Source organism: Chelonia mydas, chromosome 23 (assembly GCF_015237465.2).
Source record: "Chelonia mydas isolate rCheMyd1 chromosome 23, rCheMyd1.pri.v2, whole genome shotgun sequence".
Taxonomy (NCBI): domain Eukaryota; kingdom Metazoa; phylum Chordata; order Testudines; family Cheloniidae; genus Chelonia; species Chelonia mydas.
In genome coordinates this window covers 10,931,558-10,956,906 of record NC_051263.2, presented here as the reverse complement: position 1 = coordinate 10,956,906, position 25,349 = coordinate 10,931,558, and the positions used below count along the sequence as shown (strand labels likewise).

At 46.9% G+C, this 25,349-nt stretch overlaps 1 protein-coding gene across 1 annotated transcript in view; it reads left to right on the top strand.

Moving 5' to 3' along the window:
* Positions 1–24,743, top strand: part of LOC102936554 (butyrophilin subfamily 3 member A1) — a 33,207-nt gene extending 8,464 nt beyond the window's left edge. The window contains exons 3-11 of the mRNA XM_043534771.1: positions 3,091–3,438; positions 4,672–4,947; positions 6,463–6,564; positions 7,977–8,033; positions 11,218–11,244; positions 13,046–13,072; positions 18,293–18,313; positions 19,931–19,957; positions 20,641–24,743. Of these exons, the coding sequence (XP_043390706.1) occupies positions 3,091–3,438; positions 4,672–4,947; positions 6,463–6,564; positions 7,977–8,033; positions 11,218–11,244; positions 13,046–13,072; positions 18,293–18,313; positions 19,931–19,957; positions 20,641–21,737 (1,982 nt within the window). The 3' untranslated portion in view covers positions 21,738–24,743. The remainder of the gene's footprint in view (positions 1–3,090; positions 3,439–4,671; positions 4,948–6,462; positions 6,565–7,976; positions 8,034–11,217; positions 11,245–13,045; positions 13,073–18,292; positions 18,314–19,930; positions 19,958–20,640) is intronic.
* The last annotated feature ends 606 nt before the right edge of the window (positions 24,744–25,349 follow it).

Sequence of the window (25,349 nt, the reverse complement as noted above, 5' to 3'; positions counted from 1 at the left end):
TAGTTTATACCTTGGGGAAGTTTTAACCTAAGCTTGTAAAAATAAGCTTAGGGTTTTTTTCATGCAGGTCCCCACATCTGTACCCTAGAGTTCAGAGTGGGGAAGGAACCTTGACACCCGGTTTCTCCAGTGAGATGCTCAGTTCATTATGGACCTGCAGTCAGTACAAGGTGGAGATGTATGATTGGTCTGCTCTGGGGATCTGCTCCAATTCTAGCCATCGGGGAAAGATGACCAGTGCAAAACCCTTGTATAGACAAAAACACCCCCACCCCCGCCACACACACAATATGGCTTGGTTGAGCTTATCCCAGTTTTAAACTGGATACACAGCACTAATGGAAATGACATCATAGAATCATAGAATCATAGAATATCAGGGTTGGAAGGGACCCCAGAAGGTCATCTAGTCCAACCCCCTGCTCGAAGCAGGACCAATTCCCAGTTAAATCATCCCAGCCAGGGCTTTGTCAAGCCTGACCTTAAAAACCTCTAAGGAAGGAGATTCTACCACCTCCCTAGGTAACGCATTCCAGTGTTTCACCACCCTCTTAGTGAAAAAGTTTTTCCTAATATCCAATCTAAACCTCCCCCATTGCAACTTGAGACCATTACTCCTTGTCCTGTCATCTGCTACCATTGAGAACAGTCTAGAGCCATCCTCTTTGGAACCCCCTTTCAGGTAGTTGAAAGCAGCTATCAAATCCCCCCTCATTCTTCTCTTCTGCAGACTAAACAATCCCAGCTCCCTCAGCCTCTCCTCATAAGTCATGTGCTCTAGACCCCTAATCATTTTTGTTGCCCTTCGCTGGACTCTCTCCAATTTATCCACGTCCTTCTTGTAGTGTGGGGCCCAAAACTGGACACAGTACTCCAGATGAGGCCTCACCAGTGTCGAATAGAGGGGAACGATCACGTCCCTCGATCTGCTCGCTATGCCCCTACTTATACATCCCAAAATGCCATTGGTCTTCTTGGCAACAAGGGCACACTGCTGACTCATATCCAGCTTCTCGTCCACTGTCACCCCTAGGTCCTTTTCCGCAGAACTGCTGCCTAGCCATTCGGTCCCTAGTGTGTAGCGGTGCATTGGATTCTTCCATCCTAAGTGTAGGACCCTGCACTTATCCTTATTGAACCTCATCAGATTTCTTTTGGCCCAATCCTCCAATTTGTCTAGGTCCTTCTGTATCCTATCCCTCCCCTCCAGCGTATCTACCACTCCTCCCAGTTTAGTATCATCCGCAAATTTGCTGAGAGTGCTATCCACACCATCCTCCAGATCATTTATGAAGATATTGAACAAAACCGGCCCCAGGACCGACCCCTGGGGCACTCCACTTGACACCGGCTGCCAACTAGACATGGAGCCATTGATCACTACCCATTGAGCCCGACAATCTAGCCAGCTTTCTACCCACCTTATAGTGCATTCATCCAGCCCATACTTCCTTAACTTGCTGACAAGAATACTGTGGGAGACCGTGTCAAAAGCTTTGCTAAAGTCAAGAACAATACATCCACTGCTTTCCCTTCATCCACAGAACCAGTAATCTCATCATAAAAGGCGATTAGATTAGTCAGGCATGACCTTCCCCTGGTGAATCCATGCTGACTGTTCCTGATCACTTTCCTCTCATGTAAGTGCTTCAGGATTGATTCCTTGAGGACCTGCTCCATGATTTTTCCGGGGACTGAGGTGAGGCTGACTGGCCTGTAGTTCCCAGGATCCTCCTTCTTCCCTTTTTTAAAGATTGGCACTACATTAGCCTTTTTCCAGTCATCCGGGACTTCCCCCGTTCGCCACGAGTTTTCAAAGATAACGGCCAATGGCTCTGCAATCATATCCGCCAATTCCTTTAGCACTCTCGGATGCAACTCATCCGGCCCCATGGACTTGTGCACGTCCAGCTTTTCTAAATAGTCCCTAACCACCTCTTTCTCCACAGAGGGCTGGCCATCTACTCCCCATGTTGTGATGCCCAGCGCAGCAGTCTGGGAGCTGTCCTTGTTAGTGAAGACAGAGGCAAAAAAAGCATTGAGCACATTAGCTTTTTCCACATCCTCTGTCACTAGATTGCCTCCCTCATTCAGTAAGAGGCCCACACTTTCCTTGGTTTTCTTCTTGTTGCCAGCATACCTGAAGAAACCCTTCTTGTTACTCTTGACATCTCTTGCTAGCTGCAGCTCCAGGTGCGATTTGGCCCTCCTGATATCTTTCCTACATGCCCGAGCAATATTTTTATACTCTTCCCTGGTCATATGTCCAACCTTCCACTTCTTGTAAGCTTCTTTTTTATGTTTAAGATCCGCTAGGATTTCACCATTAAGCCAAGCTGGTCGCCTGCCATATTTACTATTCTTTCGACTCATGGGGATGGTTTGTCCCTGTAACCTCAACAGGGATTCCTTGAAATACAGCCAGCTCTCCTGGACTCCTTTCCCCTTCATGTTAGTCCCCCAGGGGATCCTGGCCATTTGTTCCCTGAGGGAGTCGAAGTCTGCTTTCCTGAAGTCCAGGGTCCGTATCCTGCTGCTTACCTTTCTTCCCTGTGTCAGGATCCTGAACTCAACCAACTCATGGTCACTGCCTCCCAGATTCCCGTCCACTTTTGCTTCCCCCACAATAAGAATGATCTTAGATCCTTAATAAACAATAACAAAAGCATTCAATTGCGTATTTGCAGAGTATTTCCACTCTTAAATTTATGAAGATAAATTCCTGTCCCACTGCTTGGAATTCATGTCTATTACAGACACCCTCAGTTTTGTTCTAGGCAAACCCTCAGGGTACAATTACACTGCAGTTGGAAGACTGATTGAGCTCAGGTAGGAAGCTTGAATCTAGCTAGCTTGGTTAAAAATACCATTGAAGACACAGCTGCATGAACCCCTGTGTGAGTTAGGAATGTGAATATGTACCCAGAGTTCAGGGTGGGTTTATACATCCAAATCCCATGCCACCGTGTGTTCATTGCTCTTTTTACCCATGCTAGCTCGATTCAAGCTAGCACTGGAATGCCAACTGAGCTGCAATCCCTCCTCCAGTTGCAGTGTGGACTCTCCCTCATTTAGGTTTGCTTCTTTCAGAGAGTTTTGAAGTCAGCTCATCCCCAACTGTCACTGGCATTGTCGGCCAGGATGTGGTCTTACCCTGCCAGATCTCCACTGGGACACAGCCAAACAATATGGAAGTGCAGTGGAAGAAAATCATCCAGGTACTTATAGAGACTGTCCATGAATACAGAGGCCAGCCAGGCCAGGATGTGCCAGGGCCGAACTACCAGGGCCGGACCATGCTGTTGAAGGATGGATTCACCTCTGGGTCTGTGTCTTTAAAGCTGAAGAACGTCCGACCAGCCGATGGGGGAACTTACAGCTGCATTGTGAAGTCTAATGAGTGGAGCGCTGATGCTGCAACTGAGCTTAAAATTGCAGGTTGGTGATTTCATTGGGCAGGATCAGATTTTGCCTGTCCACGATGCAGATGTGCAGTGAGGAGAGGGCACAAGGAGCCTTGTCCCGCTCTGTGAAGTGTATAAAGGCCAGGCAGAACTCCAGTCCCTGTCCCTCCCAGTGCCCTGAGGGTGCTGAGCAGGAGGCAGACCGACCTCAGCCCCACATGAACCAGCCCGTGGAACTGCTCAGCTCTGCAAGGGGCTGCAAGCTGCATGTAGCAGGCTATGTACACCTAGGAGCTCTGGGGTAGGACAACTCCCCGCCAGCCCCTTACTCTAAACTGTGCCTGTATGGAGCAACTGAACCCCAAACACACGGAATATGAAACACTGGACCTGATTTTCAGTCACACCAAGGACTTCGTATGCTGCACTGTCAGTGTAAAGGGGTCTTAAAATGGGCAGAAATGGCCCCTTGAGAATAGGCCCTGGGCAGGTCTCTAGCTGGCTTAATGGCTTTGCACCCACTCAGCACCCAGCCTCCAACAGAAGGGCAGATTGGGATGTGCTAGGCACCTGGGCAGCGCACAATGCACCATGGATGCCCTCTGCTTACCAGGGCCCATGGGGACCAGCTGCTCTAACTTACACCAGGGGGCTGGGCAGGCCTTACCTGGCCCCAGAATACAGAGAGAGTGAAGGTGGCTTAAAGCCCTTTCTCTCTTCCATCCTTGCCCCAAGTGCAGGGACGAGGGAGCGGAGAAACAGACCCAGTCCTCTGAGATCCCTGTCTAAGGGATTGTCTGTGCTTCAGTGTAGACTCACACTACAGCGACAGGAGGGGTTCTCCCATCACTGTAGTGAATCCATCTCCCCGAGAGGCGATAGCTAGGTTGACAGAAGAATTCTTGCATCAACCTAGTGCTGTCTATATTGGGGTTAAAGCAGCTTAACTGCACCACTCAAGGGTGTGGATTTTTCACCCCCCCCCAAGCAATGAAGCTGGGTCAACCTAAATTTTGAGGGTAGACCTGGCCTGAGAATTGGCATTAGCATGTGACATTTTGGAGGTCAGGCAGCCATACAACTTGCTATTTATTGTGGAGACTCGTCATTATCTGGAATTCCCAGGAGGAGCAGGTGAAGAATTTATTTGAACTCCAGTAACAAAAACACAGAAACTGGGACAGTGTCCTAAAATAAATCCATAACAAAGGGACAATGCTGTTTCCCTGAGGATAGTCCCTTCCTAATCTTTCTCATCTTGTTTTAGCTGTTGCTTCCGTGTCCATCGACGTGCTGGGTCCCCAGGACCAGGGGATTGAACTAGCCTGCAGGTCAACAGGGTGGTTCCCTAGCCCTGAACTCCACTGGGTTACAAAGAATGGGCAGGATCTGCAGCCTGTGACCAAAACAGAGCAGGATCATGAACTTCTGTTCAGTATTCTGAGTCACGTCACCGTCCTGGGAGAGGAAACTGGAGAAATCAGCTGTGTTATCCAGAACAGCCTACTGAAAACAGAACAGAAATCTGTCATTCTCCTCTCAGGTGAGCCCTGTGCATCATGCTTTAACCTTGGAGCTGCTTCTCTGCCCAGAGTCATGTCCCATCAGGCTCTAGTATCCGTATTATCGATATAAGAATGTGGCAGAACACAGCTTCTCACATAACTCAAAAGGATACTGCCCTAATACTGTTAGAAGGGCCCCATTGTGTTAGATGCTGTACAAATAACTAAACTAGACAGTCTCTGCCCCAGAGAGCTCACAGGGTAGGATTAGAACAGGAAGAAACATATAAAAGGGTAAACTGGGTGGAAAAGGCAACCGGAAAAGAGGTAGATTTTGGCTGCCGTGTGACTTTGTGGACAAAGCACTGGACTGGGACTAAGGAGAGGTGGGTTCTGTTCCCAGCTTCGCCACTGGCCTGCAGGGAGACCTTGGGCAAGTCACTTCCCCTCCCTGTGCCTCAGTTTCCCCATTTGTAAAATGGGGATAATGATATTGCTCTCTTTTGAGGTCCACTGATAAAATACACTATATAAGAGCTAGAGATGATTATTACTAATTATCAGTTGTCTCAACTCACCATCTGTCTCACTGTTCTGATGACTCATTAGAACTTGGATAAATTAACCAGTTGTTTAGCAGCAGTAAGAGACCAACTTCTAATTTTTATTCCCACAAGGCACCTCTCTCTAAATCTGATGCCCACTCATTTGTGTGCACTATACCAGCAATGGAGATTGGACAGCTTCAGACTCCAAACTGGTGTGAAATAACAGCCAGTCCAATATGTCAGAAAACACTATACTGAGGAACAATTCCCCCAGTGCAGAAGGCTGAAACAAAGTTTATGAACTACATTAGTCCTACGTAAGTCCAAGAGGTCTTGAACGGCCCACATATCCTGGGATTAATGTTACCTCTGAAGAATGTGCCGGGATGTTCATTGATCATTCAGGGCAGTGTCTGAAAGTGATTTTCTTGATCTTGGCATGTAAAATCTAGAATCAGTGGGCCAAATCCTCTGATGGTGTAAATGGCAGTAGTTCTACTGCCTTCAGTAAAGCTATGCTCATTACACTAGCTGAGGATCTGGCCCATTGACTCCAATGGAGCGGCACCAATTTACATCAGCTGGAAATTTGGTCCAGTGTCTTTATCATTGCCCAAAATTGCTAAGGACCCAGGAACACATTATGGTGATCTCACTGACACTGAATAGTACATTGATCTGAAATTAGTCCCATTGGTTTGAAAGGGTAGGATACAGTTCACTGTGAGGAAGGTGTGAGAAGATGGTCTACAGAAAACAAGCAGTATAAGAGCAGGAATGAATTTGGGATATTCAATCTGGCTCTTTCTTACTCAAGAGCTAGATTATCAGATGGTGTAAATCAATGACAATTTACACCAGTTGCAGATCTAGCTGATACTCTGTACTGCAAAACCAGTCAACTCCTGTACTTCACACCTCCATGGAGCCTGACTCATTGTTCCTAAGTATGGGGAAGAGATGGCATGGTTCCAGGGTGACCTTTTTTATATATTGTTTTCAAAGGTGATATTTTCCCTCATGTTTCTCCATGGCTGGCTGCATTCTGGCTGTTATTTACTTTCAATCTTCTTGCGATTGGTGCCTGTGCCTTTTTCGGATATAAAGGTAAGTGCATGTTTAAAGTCCATCCACAAAGGGGGAAATAATAATAATAAAATTATAATCAACTGAAACACAAACATCAAACTAAATTGAATGACAATGTTTATTGGTGCTCAAAGACTTCAGAGTTGGGTTGGCTTTTTTAATGTTTGTTCATCTCTGATTAACATCTAATTCCAGAAGAAGAATTGTTTTAAAATGCTCTGTTCTAGTATTTTGAATAGGAGTAGGAAGTTATTTTACCTATATTTTTGGAACTGGTGCGAGTGCTGCTGGAATCCTACACTGTGTTCAGTTCTGGTGCCCTCAGTTCAAGAAGGATGTTGGTAAACTGGAAACAATGTTGGAAGTGCCACAAGAATAATTAGAGGATTAGAAAATATTCTATAGATTGATAGACTCCAGGAGCTCAACCTGTTTAGTTTACCAAAGAGAAGGTGAAGCGGTGACGTGATCACACATTTTATAACTTACGTGGGGAACAAATATTTGATAACAGGCTCTTCAATCTAGCAGATAAAGGCACAACAAAACTGAACAACTGGATGTTCAAGATACACAATTTCAGACTGGAAATACAGCATACATTTTTTAACAGCCAAGTCCATCCACTTTTTAACATGAGCATAGTTTGGGGGGCAGGGAGCACTGTTGCCTCCCCAAACTGCAAGCCTTGGGCAGGCACGGGGCAGCGCAGACAAGGGCTGCACTTCACAGTCCCTGCCTGCAGTGCCAGGGTCTTCCCAGTGCCGGCCCCTCTCAGTGGCTACACCTCTGCTCCTCCTCTTCCCCCACCATGAGTCCCTGTCCCCTATCCAGGGCAGAAGCCAGAACCAGGCTGCTGTGGGGAGCCCCAGAAACCTCCACCTGCCCTAGCTGGTGTGCCCTGGTGGGTGCAGACACAAGCCAGGGACTGCTCTTGGGCCCCCCAGTTCCCCACCCAGGGTAAGTGGAGGGTCCGGGGCTCCCCACAGTGGCCTGGGTTCCTTGCGCGGCTCTTACCATGGTCCAGCTCTGGCTCCAGCCTGGCCGGGGTCAGGGCCTCAGGGGAAAGAGGAGGAACGGAGGTGGGGCCACAGGGGTGGGGCCTTGTGCCCCCTCCCCCACTTCTATTTCTCACACTGGTTCAATAAAATTAGAATATACATAAGTGATGCCTATTTCCACAAGTCTCAAATTGTTCATGAAGCATTTTATGTTTCTTGTTCCTTCCCTTCTCTTTAACCCTTCAGCTTCCTCTGTATTTAAATTCTTCCTTCTGCCAACCACAAATAGTATATCAAATGTGCACTGTACTAATCGTATTTTCTACTTGAATAACACAAGCACTTTGGTGAACATTTGTTTTATTGTATCTCTTTGGCACCACAACAATTTGCTCAGCACACCAAAAACTTTGATTCTTAATCTTATAGTCAAGCAGAAGAGGTCTAAGAAAAAAACATCAAAAGAAGAGACTTTATTCCTAATGGGTAATGTATTTCTCTTTCTTAAGTTATCCTCGATGTGTTAATACTCAGTTTTGACATCTCTGTTTTAACTGTAATGAATTTTTCTTGCATGATTTTTATATGTATGACACTTGATCTCCTATCATAACTTAAAACATTTAATAAAGTTATTAAACAAGATAATTTATTTTTAATATCTATTTCGCTCATCAGTGGAATCTAATGACTATTTCTTCTTGAGAAATCTGTCTCCATTGCTGATTACATGATATAGGGTAAGATCTGTACAGCCTGACAGCTTACCTTAAATGTCTTACGGCATCAAATAAATGTCACTAAGCCAGAAGACAGCGTGTCAGTCATTGCACTGATCTCAAGGAGCATGTGTAAAATAAGCTCATCTCACACTCTTTAAATGGTATTTCCTCCTCTTTCCGTATCCCCACCTATTTTCACCCCTTGCTTTGTTAAATCTATTTCAGGGGCCGATCCTGTAAAGCTTTATTTGCCGTAGTGCACCACCCCAAATATGAAATCAGAGAGGTGCGACCATGCTCTGGGTCCCTGAGCAGTATCCCCAGAGATACAAAGGGGCAGGATAATGAATCCCACCCCTGGGAAAGGGACATAGTTCAGTGGACATATATGGTGTAATCTTGGCCCCATTGAGTTTGGTGGTACTTTTGACACTGACCTCAATGAGCAAGGATGTCACCCACAGTCAGTACATAATAATTGCTGCTTCCCCTGAGGCAGTCTGGTACAGTGTGGTGTAAGACATGAGCAACTGCAATTCTGTTCTTATCTGTGCCACTGGTTTAATGACTGACCTTGGGCATGTCACAGTGCTGCTCTGTGCCTCAGTTTCCCCAAGTGTAAAATCGGGACAATGACACTCCCCTCCCTTGTAAAGTGATTTGGGATCAAAAGATGAAACACACTAGATAAGAGCTAGGTATTATTATTATTACCCTTCAGGATCCAGCTGTGCTCCCTAGCCACAGGGTCAGGCTAGGCCACAGAGCTCAGCTTTTCCCACCATTGGTCCAGGGTTTAGCCCTAAATGTGGAACAAAGAGCCAAAATGAGGGGTATAGTTTGGAAGCAGGAAGCTTGAGATAGATTTAAATGGACTGAAAGAGACAAGGATTCCACAGTTACAGGGTAGCTGCTCCTCTGGTCCCTCTAGAACAGAGATGGGCAAACTAAGGCCCGCGGGCCACTTCTGGCCCATGGGACTGTCCTGCCCAGCCCCTGAAATCCTGGCCCGGGAGGCTAGCCCTCGGCACCTGCCCTGCTGTTCCCCCTCCCCCACAGCCTCAGCTCACAGTGCCGCAGGCGCACTGCTCTGCGCAGCAGGGCTGCGAGGTCTTGCCTGACCCGGTGCTCTGTGCTGCGCGGTGGCGTGGCAGGCTCCAGCCGGGTGGCACGGCTGCCTGTCCTGGTGCGCTGGGCAGTGCGGCTATAGCGCCGCCAGCCACCGGTGGTCCAGGCAGCGCGGTAAGGGGGCAGGGAGCAGGGGGGTTGGATAGAGGGCAGCGGAGTTAAGGGTGGTGGTCAGGGGGCGGGTGTATGGATAGGGGTTGGGGTGGTCAGAGGGTGGGGAACGGGGGGTTGAATGAAGGCAGGGGTCCTGGGCAGTCAGGAAGGAGAGGGGGGGTTGAATGGGGCGGCGGGGGGCGGTCAGGGGAGAGGGAGAAGGGGTGGTTGGATGGGGCAGGAGTCCCAGGGGGGCCATCAGGGGGTGAGAAGCGGAGGGGGGGGTCGGATAAGGGGCGGGGGCTGGGCCACACATGGATGTTTCGGAAACCTGATGTGGCCCTCAGGCCAAAACGTTTGCCTGCCCCTGCTCTAGAACAGGGGTCTCAAACACGCGGCTTGCAGAGCTATTTGCTGCAGCCCGCCAAGCTCCCCGTGCCCCCCGCCCGCCCCAGTTATTTTCTGCAGCCTCCAAGCTCCCCTCCCCCACCACCATCCCAGCACGCCATGTCCCCGCTCCTCTGCCTACCTCCAGGTGCTTCCTGCCACCAAACAGCTGTTTGGCAGCGCTTAGTTCTTTCCAGGAGGGGGTGGGGAGGAGCAGGGAGCCATGTGCTCTGGGGAGGAGGGGGAGAAGAGGCAGGGCTGGGGTGAGGATTTGGGGAAGGGGTTGGAATAGGGGCGCGGAAGGGGTGGGAAGAGGTGGGACCTCATGGAAGGGGTGGAGTGGGGGTGGGGCCAGAGTCAGCGGGGAGGGGTGTGTCAGTGATGCAGCCCTCAGACCAATGAACTAGTCCTCATATGGCCCTCGTGGTAATCTGAGTTTGAGATCCCTGCTCTAGAAGCTCTCTTGGCTTTACCTTTTCAAATGACAGGCCTGGTGCCTTCACTCCTCTCAGGGTGGACTCCCGTGATTCTCCCACTCACAGACAAAGTCCTCAGGCCACAGCACCCCTGTTTACAATTTGTGTTTCCTTAGTGGGCCCAACTGGGTTTGGCGCCTGCAAGAGAATTCCCTCCGGGAGCTGTGTCAGTATGAAAATGCAGGGGCTCCAGACAGCTCCTTCAAAACCACGTATTGTTTGTTTACCCACAGGAAGACAGCATTCAGAGAGAGAGAAACAGAGTCAGAGCGATTAGTGATGTAACTCGTTATTTTCCTATCAGACATAACCTCCAAGAACATGCTGTGAGGTGTTTTGCATCAATTGTATATTACAAATCATTACATATTTGTATATTAACATAAAGAAAAGGAGTACTTGTGGCACCTTAGAGACTAACCAATTTATTTGAGCATAAGCTTTCGTGAGCTACAGCTCACTTCATCGGATGCATATTGTGGAAACTGCAGAAGACATTATATACACAGAGACCATGAAACAATACCTCCTCCCACCCCACTCTCCTGCTAGTAATAGCTTATCTAAAGTGATCACTCTAAGGAGAGATCACTCTAAGGAGAGTGATCACTTTAGATAAGCTATTACCAGCAGGAGAGTGGGGTGGGAGGAGGTATTGTTTCATGGTCTCTGTGTATATAATGTCTTCTGCAGTTTCCACAGTATGCATCCGATGAAGTGAGCTGTAGCTCACGAAAGCTTATGCTCAAATAAATTGGTTAGTCTCTAAGGTGCCACAAGTACTCCTTTTCTTTTTGCGAATACAGACTAACACGGCTGTTACTCTGAAACCTGTATATTAACATGTCATTCTCTCCCATACAGACACTGAGAGGAAGGCATTGGAATCAGGTACAGTAAAAATTACTGTCAGGGCCGAAAATTTCAGATATGGATTTTCATACTATGATTAATTAGAAACTGTGAGACATAAATACTGTGACATGTATCACAGACAGGGCAACATAGCACATGGGGCTCTGGAGTAGATGCCGGGAGAGCCAGGGCTGTAATCCTGCCTCTCCCATTAACTTCCGGTGAGACCTTACACAAGTCACTTACCCTTCCTGCCTCAGCTTCCCCATCTCCCCATCCCCCATCTTGACACTAAACTGGGAGGAGAGGTAGTTACACTGGAGGGTAGGGATAGGATACAGAGGGCCCTAGACAAATTAGAGGATTGGGCCAAAAGAAATCTGATGAGGTTCAACAAGGACAAGTGCAGAGTCCTGCACTTAGGACGGAAGAATCCCATGCACCGCTACAGACTAGGGACCGAATGGCTCGGCAGCAGATCTGCAGAAAAGGACCTAGGGGTTACAGTGGACGAGAAGCTGGATATGAGTCAACAGTGTGCCCTTGTTTTACTGTACCTTGGACTAGATGACCTCCTGAGGTCCCTTCCAACCCTGATATTCTATGATCTCTAAATAGTGATAATACTACTCATCTGCTTCCAAGGAGTTTTGTGAGGATTTGTTTATAAAGCCAGACGGGTGAAGTTCGTTCCCTCCTATGCGGAGAGCCAACACAAGACCTACATGACACTCAAAATAGGACTTAAGTGGAACTTAAGTGACTTAAGTGGTGTACAGGCATTATGTGGGCCCTCTACACTGGGTTGATTTCACATAGATAAGTATCATTAGTGTAAAAAGCCACCTGCAGTTTGGAAGAGCAAAGAAAAGCACATGACAGGGGAGACCAAACATCTAACACTGTTCATTATTATTATTATTACTACTGTGTTTTAACTGTAGTCTCTCAAAAGCACCTCCACACTATCAGAGATTAATTGCAAATCTTTCTTTTCAACTAAATCCACTTTGCCTTTCCTATCACAGACTAGTTCATCTGGGAAGTCAGCGCTACAAATACATTCCACTTTGAGGGGCGGTGGGGGCGGGGGGGAGGAAACAAACAATTCCCTAAGTGAAAGAATTAGGCAGTGTTCAAACTTTTAAATGTAAACAGGTCATGGCCTTATCTGCATTAGAAAAAGTTTTGCCAGTATAGCAATCTGGTGGCTAGGTGTCTGATATTTTTATGGGATAGCTATGTTAGTGTAGATGCAGTTATATTGGCAAAAAAGTGCTTTTGCCGGTATAACTTATTTTACTTGCTGAACCAGTATAAGCTACATTTTTTTTGCTAGAATAACTGGGACTTTTGCTGTCTTAATAATGCAAACATATCACTCTCCTCATTGATATTGCTATACCAGCAAATCCCTCCAGTGTAGATCTGCCCCATATAAAGCTACATCTACACTAGAAATGCTACAGCAGCGGAATGGATTCTTCCACCGCTGTAGTAAATCCACCTCTCCAAAAGGCAGCAGCTAGGTCAATGGAAGAATGCTTCTGTCAGCCTAGTGCTGTCTACACTGAGGCTTAAGTCAGCTTAACTCTGTCTGTCAGGGATGTGAATTTTTCATATACCTGAGTGACATAGCAGGATCGACCTAACTCTGTAAAATAGACCAGCACTTAGATGTAAAAATTCATTGTTTAGCACATTTATAGAGAACATTAGTCTTCCCTTTTTCTATCCACAGATTCACAGTGTATGTATTTCTCAGCATGAGCTGAAATTTCTGTTTTAAAATATTAAATTGGTAATCAATTTTTTTTTTTCGTTTTCCTTTTTACAGAGTGTCAGGAGCTGAAGGAACGACTTGGTAGGGCTCATTTTATGGTACAGAATAAATAAGCAGCTGTAATTGTACAATGTAGACTGAATTATGGATAATTTGGAAAGACCGGTATATAAAGGAATTCTAGGGATATTATATGAAACAGTGAGTAATACATAGTATCAACAGATAAGTTTATTCAGTATGCTTGCTAACAGTCTATCTTCTAGGGGATATCCTTACTCTCCATGTTTGATCTAAAAACTAATAGAAAAGTTTCAGCTTGGTGATTGTAAATAATCATAACATTAAACCTACTGAACTGAGTTTCTTCAGACTTGGTTTAGTAACCCCTCAGCATCAAGCTATGTTTAAAGATTATATTCACTGTTGTGGCAAGGCACCTCCTTCACCTCAGCGGACTGAGCGCATACCCTCTGGTAGTTGTGGGAGAGGTGGCTGGAATAAATCAGCCCCACTCCACAGGGTTTTTTGGGGGGGGTTATTTCTCACTATCTTCCAGGTAGGCCTCAGGGAAGGCCCAAGGAGTGCTCCTCCACCAAACAAAAGAAATTCGCAATACAATACAAAGGAGAATGCCTTTTCCTACTCCCTCACTGGTGGGGGAGAAAGGGGGCCTTGTTATTGGTCCTTGGTACCACTCTTTCCCATAAACAGGCAATCAGGTAGATAGCTTCCCCTGTGGGGAGAAGAGCAGCCTCCCACCCTGGAGAAGCCTTTCTCCTCGTTGCCCTTAGCCCTGCAGCAACTTAGAATCACAGAATCATAGAATATCAGGGTTGGAAGGGACCTCAGGAGGTCATCTAGTCCAACCCCCTGCTCAAAGCAGGACCAATCCCCAACCAAATCATCCCAGACAGGGCTTTGTCAAGCCTGACCTTAAAAACTTCTAAGGAAGGAGATTCCACCACCTCCCTAGGTAACGCATTCCAGTGTTTCACCACCCTCCTAGTGAAAAAGTTTTTCTTAATATCCAACCTAAATCTCCCCCACTGCAACTTGAGACCATTACTCCTTGTTCTGTCATCTGGTACCACTTAGAACAGTCCAGATCCATCCTCTTTGGAACCCCCTTTCAGGTAGTTGAAAGCAGCTATCAAATCCCCCCTCATTCTTCTCTTCTGCAGACTAAATAATCCCAGTCCCCTCAGCCTCTTCTCATAAGTCATGTGTTCCAGTCCCCTAATCATTTTTGTTGCCCTCTGCTGGACTGTCTCCAATTTGTCCACATCCTTCCTGTAGTGTGGGGCCCCAAACTGGACACAGTACTCCAGATGAGGCCTCACCAATGTCGAATGGAGGGGAATGATCACATCCCTCGATCTGCTGGCAATGCTACTTATAAGGCCCAAAATGCCATTAGCCTTCTTGGCAACAAGGGCACACTGTTGACTCATATCCAGCTTCTCGTCCACTGTAACCCCTAGGTCCTTTTCTGCCTAGCCACTCGGTCCCTGGTCTGTAGCGGTGCATGTGATTCTTCCGTCCTAAGTGCAGGACTCTGCACTTGTCCTTGTTGAACCTCTTCACATTTCTTTTGGCCCAATCCCTCTGTAGCCTATCCCTACCCTTCAGCATATCTTCCACTCCTCCCAGTTTATTATCATCTGCAAACTTGCTGAGGGTGCAATCCACGCCATCCTCCAGATCATTAATGAAGATATTGAACAAAACTGGCCCCACGACCGACCCTTGGGGCACTCCACTTGATAACAGCTGCCAACTAGACATGGAGCCATTGATCACTGCCCGTTGAGCCCAACGATCTAGCCAGCTTTCTATCCACCTTACAGTCCATTCATCCAGCCCATACTTCTTTAACTTGCTGGCAAGAATACTGTGGGAGACTGTATCAAAAGCTTTGCTAAAGTCAAGGAATAACACATCCACTGCTTTCCCCTCATCAACAGAGCCAATTATCTCATCACAGAAGGCAAATAGGTTAGTCAGGTATGACTTGCCCTTGGTGAATTCATGCTGACTGTTCCTGATCACTTTCCTCTCCTCCAAGTGCTTCAAAATTGATTCCTTGAGGACCTGCTCCATGATTTTTCCAGGGACTGAGGTGAGGCTGACTGGCCTTTAGTTCCCTGGATCCTCCTTCTTCCCTTTTTAAAAGATTGGCACCTTATTAGCCTTTTTCCAGTCGTCCGGGACCTCCCCCGATCATCAGGAGTTTTAGAAGATAATGGCCAATGGCTCTGCTATCGCGTCCGCCAACTCCTTTAGCACTCTCGGATGCAGTGCATCCGGCCCCATGGACTTGTGCTCGTCTAGCTTTTCTAAATAGTCCCGAACCACTTCTTTCTCCACAGAGGGCTGGTCACCTCCTCCCCATGCTGTGCTGCCCAGTGCAGTAGTCTGGGAGCTGACCTTGTTCATTAAGACAGAGGCAAAAAAAGCATTGAGTACATTAGCTTTTTCCACATCCTCTGTCACTAGGTTGCCTTCCCCATTCAGTAAGAGGCCCACACTTTCCTTGACCTTCTTCTTGTTGCTAACATACCTGAAGAAATCCTTCTTGTTACTCTTAACATCTCTTGCTAGCTGCAATTCCAATTGTGCCTTGGCCTTCCTGATTACACCCCTGCTTGCTCTAGCAATATCTTTATACTCCTCCCTGGTCATTTGTCCAATCTTCCACTTCTTGTAAGCTTCTTTTTTCTGTTTAAGATCAGTAAGGATTTCACTGTTAAGCCAAGCTGGTCGCCTGCCATATTTACTATTCTTTCTACACATTGGGATGGTTTGTTCCTGCAACTTCAATAAGGATTCTTTAAAATAAAGCCAGCTCTCCTGGACTCCTTTCCCCCTCATGTTATTCTCCCAGGGGATCCTGCCCATCAGTTCCCTGAGGGAGTCAAAGTCTGCTTTTCTGAAGTCCAGGGTCCGTATTCTGCTGCTCTCCTTTTTTCCTTATGTCAGGATCCTGAACTCGACCATCTCATGGTCACTGCCTCCCAGGTTCCCATCCACTTTTTCTTCCCCTACTAATTCTTCCCTGTTTGTCTCTCCTCCTCCTCTCTCACCAGAAGAGACATGTTTAAAGGTCTCAAGCAGCCCTTAATTGGACTCAGATGTCCCTAGTTCACCTGGAGTAACCAGTTCTCAGTTTATAGGGAAAAAGGGCCTTTATCGTTCTAGGGCTAATACAACTGCCTTCCATCACCGTCTTACAGCTGTCCATCCCAATTTTATCACACTGTACTCTAATTTGCTGTATGTAGAAAATTCCCATTTGTGTTAAAATGCACATAATTAATTGATAAATACTTTATAATTATATAAAAGTGTCATGCAGATGACACTAAACTGGGAGGAGAGGTAGATACGCTGGAGGTTAGGGATAGGATACAGAGGGCCCTAGACAAATTACAGGATTGGGCCAAAAGAAATCTGATGAGGTTCAACAAGGACAAATGCAGAGTCCTGCACTTAGGATGGAAGAATCCCATGCACCGCTACAGACTAGGGACCGAATGGCTTGGCAGCAGTTCTGCAGAAAAGGACCTAGGGGTGACAGTGGACGAGAAGCTGGATATGAGTCAACAGTGTGCCCTTGTTGCCAAGAAGGCCAATGGCATTTGGGGATGTATAAGTAGGGGCATTGCCAACAGATCGAGGGACGTGATCGTTCCTCTCTATTCAACATTGGTGAGGCCTCATCTGGAGTACTGTGTCCCGTTTTGGGCCCCACACTACAAGAAGGATGTGGAAAAACTTGGCAAACTTCCAGCGGAGGGCAACAAAAATGATTAGCGGGCTGGAACACATGACTTATGAGGAGAGGCTGAGGGAACTGGGATTGTTTAGCCTGCAGAAGAGAAGAATGAGGGGGGATTTGATAGCTGCTTTCAACTACCTGAAAGGGGGTTCCAAAGAGGATGGACCTAGACTATTCTCAGTGGTAGCAGATGACAGAACAAGGAGTAATGGTCTCAAGTTGCAGTGGGGGAGGTTTAGGTTGGATATTAGGAAAAACTTTTTCACTAGGAGGGTGGTGAAACACTGGAATGCGTTACCTAGGGAGGTGGTGGAATCTCCTTCCTTAGAAGTTTTTTAAGGTCAGGCTTGACAAAGCCCTGTCTGGGATGATTTGGTTGGGGATTGGTCCTGCTTTGAGCAGGGGGTTGGACAAGATGACCTCCTGAGGTCCCTTGCAACCCTGATATTCTATGATTCTATGATTCTATGAAAGGGAGTCCATATTTTAAAGCTAGAGCACCAGAAGAAGAGCAAAGGTTTAGCCTCTGGGTTTAATTCCGCATTTCCTGACTTTTAAATGCCTGATTTCTCAATCTCACCATTGCAATAATGATATTGATATTTGTACTGAATATTTTATGTAACTTGCATATAACTATGGCACCCATCATTAAATTAAAAAGAAATACAAAATATCTTCTGCCCCTTTATCTGTCCATTTATGATAAACTAATTTACAATAAGCCTGGCTCTGAGGAAAAGAGCAGTAAATATTGTCATGGGTGAAATTAGCTACTGAGTAAATTTTACATTTTCTGAGCTGAAGGCATTGCTTTTACCACTATTACCCTGGGGGATTTGTCTAAATTTGGTAGATTCTCCCCAGTTCACCTAGTGGAGGAAGGTCCCTCTCTCTTAACAGAAAAATAATCTGGGAAATAGCCCAGCTCCCAGCACAGCCACCGAAAATTCAGGGAAAGATGCCACTTTCCTCCTCCCCTTGGAGAGGAGCAGAATTTAGGGGAGACTGTCAGACTCCAGAGGTTCAAATGGGAAAACAAAAAGCAGTGTTGCTCTTCTGAGCTCCAGCCACTTTGGGGAAACTAATGATTTGTTTAATAACAGATAAAGCTGTAAAACCCAGTGAATAAACTGCATTTATTTTGGAAATCTGGGTCCCTCACCTGTGCTCTTACCAATAACCCATCTCTCCTTGGACTACATCTATGATACCAAGACTCTGAGCAGCCAGTGGAGATGAGCTACAGCAAGGACTGAAACATTAACTATATAAATAAAGCTATCATAGCTTTTCCTTTTGTTTTGCCCTGTAACATGTTTCAATCAGACTTTGCCCCTTGCCCACTCCTTTGATATTTTCCATGGGCAGGGACAATCTATCCCTCAGTTCAAAAATCTCTATATGTGCTGTATGAAAACTGAATTATGTTAGTATTTTTCCTACACTTATGGAATCATCCAGTAAACTCAGCCCTTTGCTCTAATAAAAGTAAATAATACCAGATCTTTCCATTTCAGGCAGAGCAGTCACAGAACTAGGTAAGTCAAGACACTTTTTGCTTCATGTCTTTTTATATATAACTTTGACGCCCAGGGGGTCAGCAGCACCAGGATTTGATCCTGGAGTTTCATGCAACAGCCTCTGCTGCCCAAGCTTAACGACCTAGCTCCTTAACCAAACCTGTCACAGGCTTATCAAGTTCTACGTGCTTAGCCAGCACTAGAGTGAGACAGAGTGACATACCGAGTGGGCATGGCTTACGTAGACAAATATCCTACTCTGAGCAGAAGCAATATGTTCTCTCAGTCCTGAAGTGCTATCAACAGAGTGACCCAGGAAACAGGGCTCTTAGAGAGTCAAGAGTCTGTCTCTAGCTTCCCGAGGGGCTTTTAGGAAGCCACTCACGGTTTCTGGGTTTCAGATTCCCCACTGGGAAACACAGACGATGACATTGGCTGAGTGGACATTCAGGGCCTTGTGGGGTGGTTCTGCTACATAAGAGATCAGTGACCCAGAGTCTAGGTAATACATGGTGTAAGCCATTTAATTACAGAAATATACAAAAGTCCTGCTGTTGCTCTGAACAGGAGTGTGAACACAGAGCATGAAGGCCTTTTCCAAAATCCCAAGCCCGGCACTCCAGCTAGTCCTGTACCCAAGAAACCGCTATCCCTCAGCCTCTGCTTCCTCACCTGGGTCACACACAACTGCTGCTGCTTACTCACTGCAGCTGCTTAAACAAACAGCCTTCTGATAGGCCTCAGCCTTTGTGTTTCCATCTGAGGAGACACCATTTGTTCCACACTCACCCCCTGGCCACATGGCCTGTCAGTTCTATTCAGTGTTAGTCTCCTCCTTTGTGTCCAGCTGTTTTGCACTGCTGAAGAGTTGTTCCTACTGTTAGACACAAAGATTTTAGCCCCCTGTCCCCACATTTATTCCAACAAGCTCCATGGTTGTCTTGCCTCCAAGCAGGGGTGAAAGTGAGCCAGTATAGGCTAGTATCGCATACTGGTAAGAAGCTGGTACCGGCCTGTACGCAACCCACGTTAAAGCGCTGCCGCGGCAGAGCTTTAATGTCATTGCCTCTTTTGCCCCCCCGGGCCACCGATGAGGAAGGGGGGGAAAAGGCAGTTGCCCCGGGGTCTGCAATTTAAAAGGGCCCGGGGCTCCCAGCTGCTGCTACTGCTGCAGTGGCCGGAACCGCGGGCCCTTTTAAATGGCTGCCGGAGCCCCAGGCAGCCGGGGCCAGGCAGCGTGGATGGGCTGGCTGGGGGAGGCTGACCCCCAGCCCCACCCCTTATGCCCGAGGCCCCGCCGCTTCTGCCTGGGGCCCTGCTCCTTCTGGGGGCCGGAGCCAGCCCCCGTACCAGTAAAAAATTAATATTACTTTCACCCCTGCCTCCAAGACTCCAGCGGCACACGGTAACAATATTCACTTTCCTTTATACAGCACTTTGAGATCTACAGATGAAAAGTGTAATATGAGAGCTAAAGTACTAGTCTAATCATATGCTGGTTCTGAAGCCCTTAACCTTTGCAAGTATTGTCACTGGAGTCAATGGGACTTTTCCTGAGTAAGGACTGAAAAAATTGGCCAAATATGAATTCTCACCGTCTTGAGTTCCATTAACTTGGTAATACTTCTTTTGCAGATTTCAGGAGGGCTCGGAGCTACATGGGTGAGTTGAACTCTGTAATTAGTCTGTGTCACCTTATTAGGGCTATTTTTCCAGACCTTGGGAGAGCAGGAGATGGCAATAATGAATGAAGAATTGACAGACTTAAGGTCTGGATATGAAGGCAGGATCTATGCTAATAGCAGATACTAACATTTGGAGGGAGTCTCTTTCTTTCTTTCTTTCTTACATATTTGACTCATACAGTCAAAAAGCTGGTATTTGTATATCAATCAAATATGAGTTGTACATTTATGTTCTTTTTTAATCAGATGAGTGGGATCTATTTATAACTGTGCCGCTCCTTCAGCCCGGATCTAGTGTTTTTCATACACTAAAATAAAGAGAATATATTTCAAGTATATCCCTAATGTGGGGATGCCACTATCTTGATTCAGGCAGCAAAGGCTGGAATCTAGTTTCCTATCACAAGTAAAACAAGGAAAATTGTTACCTAAATATTTGCTTTCGTATTAGAAGCTATTCCTTTTCTCCTCAGGATTTCCTCTGATACTGAGATCTGACACACTTGTGGCTAATGGGGCTATTCTGTTCCCTCTGCTATGGGATTGGGGGGTCCCTGACTGACCTGTAGCTAATGGGGTTGGTCTGGTGCCTCACCTGTGGGATCAGGGGTTCCCTGAGCAACACGTGGCTAATGAGGTTATCTTGCTCTCTCGTCCCAGTTCCTGTCACCCTGGATACACATTGCAAACATCCTGAACTCACCGTGTCTGAAGATGGCAGAAGAGTCCAGCATGACCCCCCATCCCCAGGGCTGGCTGCCCCCTCTGGGTCCCTGCTTGCTGTGGGGAGGGAGGGGTTTGTGGCCAGGAGAAATCGTGGTGGGGAGGGCGAGGTTTGCAGGTGGTACTGGGAGGTGGAGGTTGGGGACAGCCTGGACTGGGAGCTGGGGGTGCTGAGTGAGTCTGTGAGGGACACAGTGAGACAGGAGAAGCTGGAGAGACCCCCTGAGGGGGAGTGCTGGGTTCTGAGGAGATCTGAGGGGCAGTATCACCCCAGGGAGGCAGACACTGTGATCCAGGGCTGGGGTGTGAAGCCAAAAGTGGTTGGAGTATATCTGAATCTAGGAGTGGGGAGTCTCTCGTTTTATAGTGTCAGTGGAATGGCCTTTATCGTGGAGATTCCTGTTGAATGTTCTCAGAGATTGTTCCCATTCCTCAGCCCTGGTTACTCTGCAGGGAGGGACAAGGGGGAATCCCTCAGCATCTGCCCCCCCAGTGACTGGGATTTATTGCAGAAATTAGGGAATAGTCAGGGAGACACCACAGCCCCTGCACAGTCTCCTGCCCCCAAAGATGGGGAAGGAGCTGGAAACAATACACGTTCATCTGCATCAGGAGAAACATCCCCAGCCTCTGGAGATTCCCCTGCCCCTGGAGATGGGGATGAGAAAGAAATCAGCACTGTGTCACTTGTGAGAGAAAATACTCCAAAGCTCCAGCCCATCAATCAGTTCCCAAAGAGGAAAGAAGATAAAACAGATCAAGAACATACACATCTAGAAACACACTCAAAAGCAGAAGGGGGAAAAGAAAAGCCAAAAGCCAGAGGTCAAAAATTCCACCTGAAAGATTTTTTCCGAGTGGGCAAAGACTTGAATCCAGAGGTGATCTGTGTCACCGACTCACTTGTTCCAGGGATTCCAGGGCCAGGAAATATGATGGGGGAATCAGACCCAACCACTGAAACCTTGGGAAGAACTTTGCCTGAAAGAAAAAGTGGGGAAATAGAAACATTTAAGGACTTTTCTCCCCCCTGAACTCAAATGGAAACTACAACAATTAGTGCTGTTTTAAAACTCAAACAAGAATGTTGTAATTGGAGGGAACTACATCAATGCTACTGTTAACTTTCGGAATTTAAATACACAGAAGTTAGGGAAGGGAAGTTTTTTCCATTAACATTAACATATTGCAGACATACATACTCTGATCCTGCCTGTGTTAGTGGATCACAGAATGAGGCACTCTGTATATAGGACCAAATTTTGATATCCTTACTCATGTGGAGTAACCTCTTAGTTCCATTAACTTCAGTGAGACTAATCCTAGGGTAAGGTACCATGCAGCATGAACAGAGGCATCAGACTCAGGCCAGTAATAAATAGTGTGTGCAGTATGGATGAGTTACTGTTACTCTGAGAACTTTACCTTTTGCACTTCCTGACTTTTGGTCTATTTACATACTCAGTAAATAGGGCCAATATTTTTCAGAGAGGGAGAAAAGGTGCAAGGACCACTGCTGCACATGCTGTTGAGGTGAGCCAATGCTTGTTTGGTTACTTAGACACCTTAAATAGGTAAATGTATGTGCAAATGGCTAATTTACACTTGCAGTTGTGGTAACTGTATCTGCAAATGTTAGTGTACAAAGGCACATCCATATTTTACAGGGAAAGTGGGCCTCTACATTGGGACTCTTAGCCCATGTCTACACTACCAGCTAAATCAGCACTGCTCCGATCGATGCAGCAGTGTCGATTTAGCAGGTCTGGTGAAGACACACTAAGTCAATAGGAGAGCACTCTCCCATTGGCGTCTGTACTCTACTTCCCAGAGAGGTGGAAGTTAGCGTCTCCAGTCAACATAGTGTGGTATAGACATCCCGTAAGTCGACTTAAGTTATGTCGACTTCAGTTACAGAACTCTTGAGTAACAGTAACTCATCTGGACTGCACACACTGTTTATTACTGGCCTGAGTCTGATGCTGAATGGTACCTTACCCCAAAGTTACATAAATGAAGTAGCGTAACTTAGATCGACTTACAGCGTTAGTGCAGACCAGCCCTCAGTGTTAGCACACCTAACTTTTAAGTACCTAGAAAATCACTGGGAGTCACAAAGCCTGAATTTGGTGCCCAGGTTCCCTGTACAATGCATGGGATGAGATAAGCACCTAAAAAAGGAATGAACAAAAGCCAGCACACTAGGCAGGAAGCCTCCTAAATTAGGTAGTTGGAGTAAGGTTGCCATACATCCAGGTTTTCCCAGATGTTGACTCTTTTTTGAGCCTTTATCCTGTGTCTGGGCGGATTTTTCAAATAACAAGCAATGTCCGGGATTTTTGCAGAGCAGTCGTTGCAGCTCAGAAAGAGTAGTGATTGGTCCACTTCCTGATTGGTCCCTCCCCTGCATCTGCAGCTGATTGGTCCATTTCCCAGCAAGCCACAGCTACCAGATCCCACCCACCCAGGCCCCCAATCCCAGCCCTGGGGAAGGGGTCCCACAGGGAGGTGCTGACTGATGGATGGAGCTGCATCCTGGCCTTGTGCCAGCTCCCCTGCCACCATGACAGGGAGCAACACTGCCCTCCAACTCCAGTAAATACCCCTGCCACAGGTACCTCCTCCAGCTCCCACAACTGTACCCCCCCTTTGGCTCTCCCTTCCCCCTCTCAGTGTCCTCTTTTTGGGAACCTGAAATATGGTAACCTTAAATTGAAGATGCTGAGCTGAGGGTTGTATGCTAAGCTTGCCCCTCCCCTTCAGGCAGTTCCGCACCTAAGTCTGGCCTGGAAGGAGGCCTGAGCTCTGCTTGCCCTTCTCAGGTGAGAATCCTCTCCTGGAATTAGGCATCTAAGGCATTTCTTCTTTGTGCTGGAGGAGGCCTTCCCTCATAACTGTTAGCCTAGTGGTTAGGGTACTCACCTGGGATGTGGCAGACCCAAGTTCAGTTCCCGCAGTCCCTGATGACGAGAAGGGCTTTGAACAAGTATGCCCTTATCACTGAGCTACAGGATATTCTCAGTGGCTTGCTCCTCAGCCTCTCCTATTGAAGTTGTTCCAGTGAGAGTGCAAGCATGAGAATGACTCTCTAACCTGGTGGTTAGAGCACTCACCTGGCAGACCAAGGATCTTGTTCCAATGACTCCTTAATGATTTAGTTGGAACAGCTTCAACAGGAAAGATTAAAAGAAAACAGAAAGTCTCATAGTCCACCGACTAGGGCATGCACCTGAGAAGGGGTAGAGTCCAGTTCAAATCCTTTTTTCCTTATCAGGCAGAGGGAGGACTTAAACCAGGTATCTCCCACACCCAAAGTCAGTATCCAAACCACTGGGCTAAGAATTATAAGGGAGTGGCTCCTCCTCCTCTCCCTTATACTTTATGTGGAGTTAGGTGGCCTCGGAGCATGCCCACCGGATCAGGCCCACAAGCAAGTTAGGTGGAGGAAAGTCTGTCTTTCCCTGATTTGTACATCACTCTGGGGCTTGGGCGTCCACTTGCCCAGAGGCAGGAACATAGGCACGGAGGCAACCTTTACTTCAAAAATGTAGGTGCTGTGTGAGTTTAGGCACCTATATGGTTTGGGGACAGCTGAGCGGGGGCTTTTGTAAATTCCAGTGGGGCCTGATTCTGGGATTTAGATGCCTAAAGTGTCAGTTAAGTATCTAACTTTGTGAATATAGCCCTAGGGGAGTTAGGAGCCATTTCCAAAAGGTGCCCTAGGCACAAAAGGCCATATTTTAAAAGATATTCAGACACCTAAAGACACAGGTACATGGGATTTTCAAAAGTACCTGACACTCATTGATTTCAGTGAGAGTTCTGCACCCATAGCACTTCTCAAAATCCTACTAGGTGCCTGTAACAGGCTCACCATGCTGGAGGTGCCTCCTTGCCACAGTAAAATCCAGCATTGCAGTAACTCCCCCTGCCACCTCCCAAGGGCTCTGGTGGGCTGGTGTGGTAACTTAGTCCTCCAGCTGAGATACACTCAGGTTTATCCCCTCTTCCAGAGTAACCCAGTTCCAAACCCAAGAATGTCCCACAAATTAAAAGCAATAAATACCAGATCTGCCACCCAATAGAGAATCCTTCCGTGCTCTCCCCCCACCAACTGCTGCCTCCCAGGCCTTTCTCCCTGGAGGCCCGGTTCCATTCAAGCCACTGACCCTCAGGGCAAATTCCCTGGATTCCTCCCCCTTATCTGTTCCCAGGCTAGATCCTTACCCCCATCTGTCTAGATACAGATTTGCTTTTTCCAGCTCCTCCTTCTTTCCAGGGTACCTCCATCGCAGGCATGGCTCAACCCATCTACCTTTAAAGGGCCAGCCAGCCTGTTGTTGTGCCTATCTGCATTTTCAGATGCCTAGATATCTTTTAAAATCTATCCCTTAGTTCCTAAGATACTTGTGAAACAAGAACTGCAGCTCCCAAGTCTCTTAGGTGCTTCTGAAAATTTTACCTGGTGTCTTTATGTTTTAAGAGTTGAGCAGATGTTTTGTAGAGAGTTGTGGTAGCCAATAAGAGAAAACACACACACACATTGTGTCATCTGTAGACCTTATTTTTGTTCTTTCTTCCTTTGTTTTCCTGAATCTCAAATAAAAGCTCATTTTACACTGACAATGCTAGTGCGTGTGTTGCAC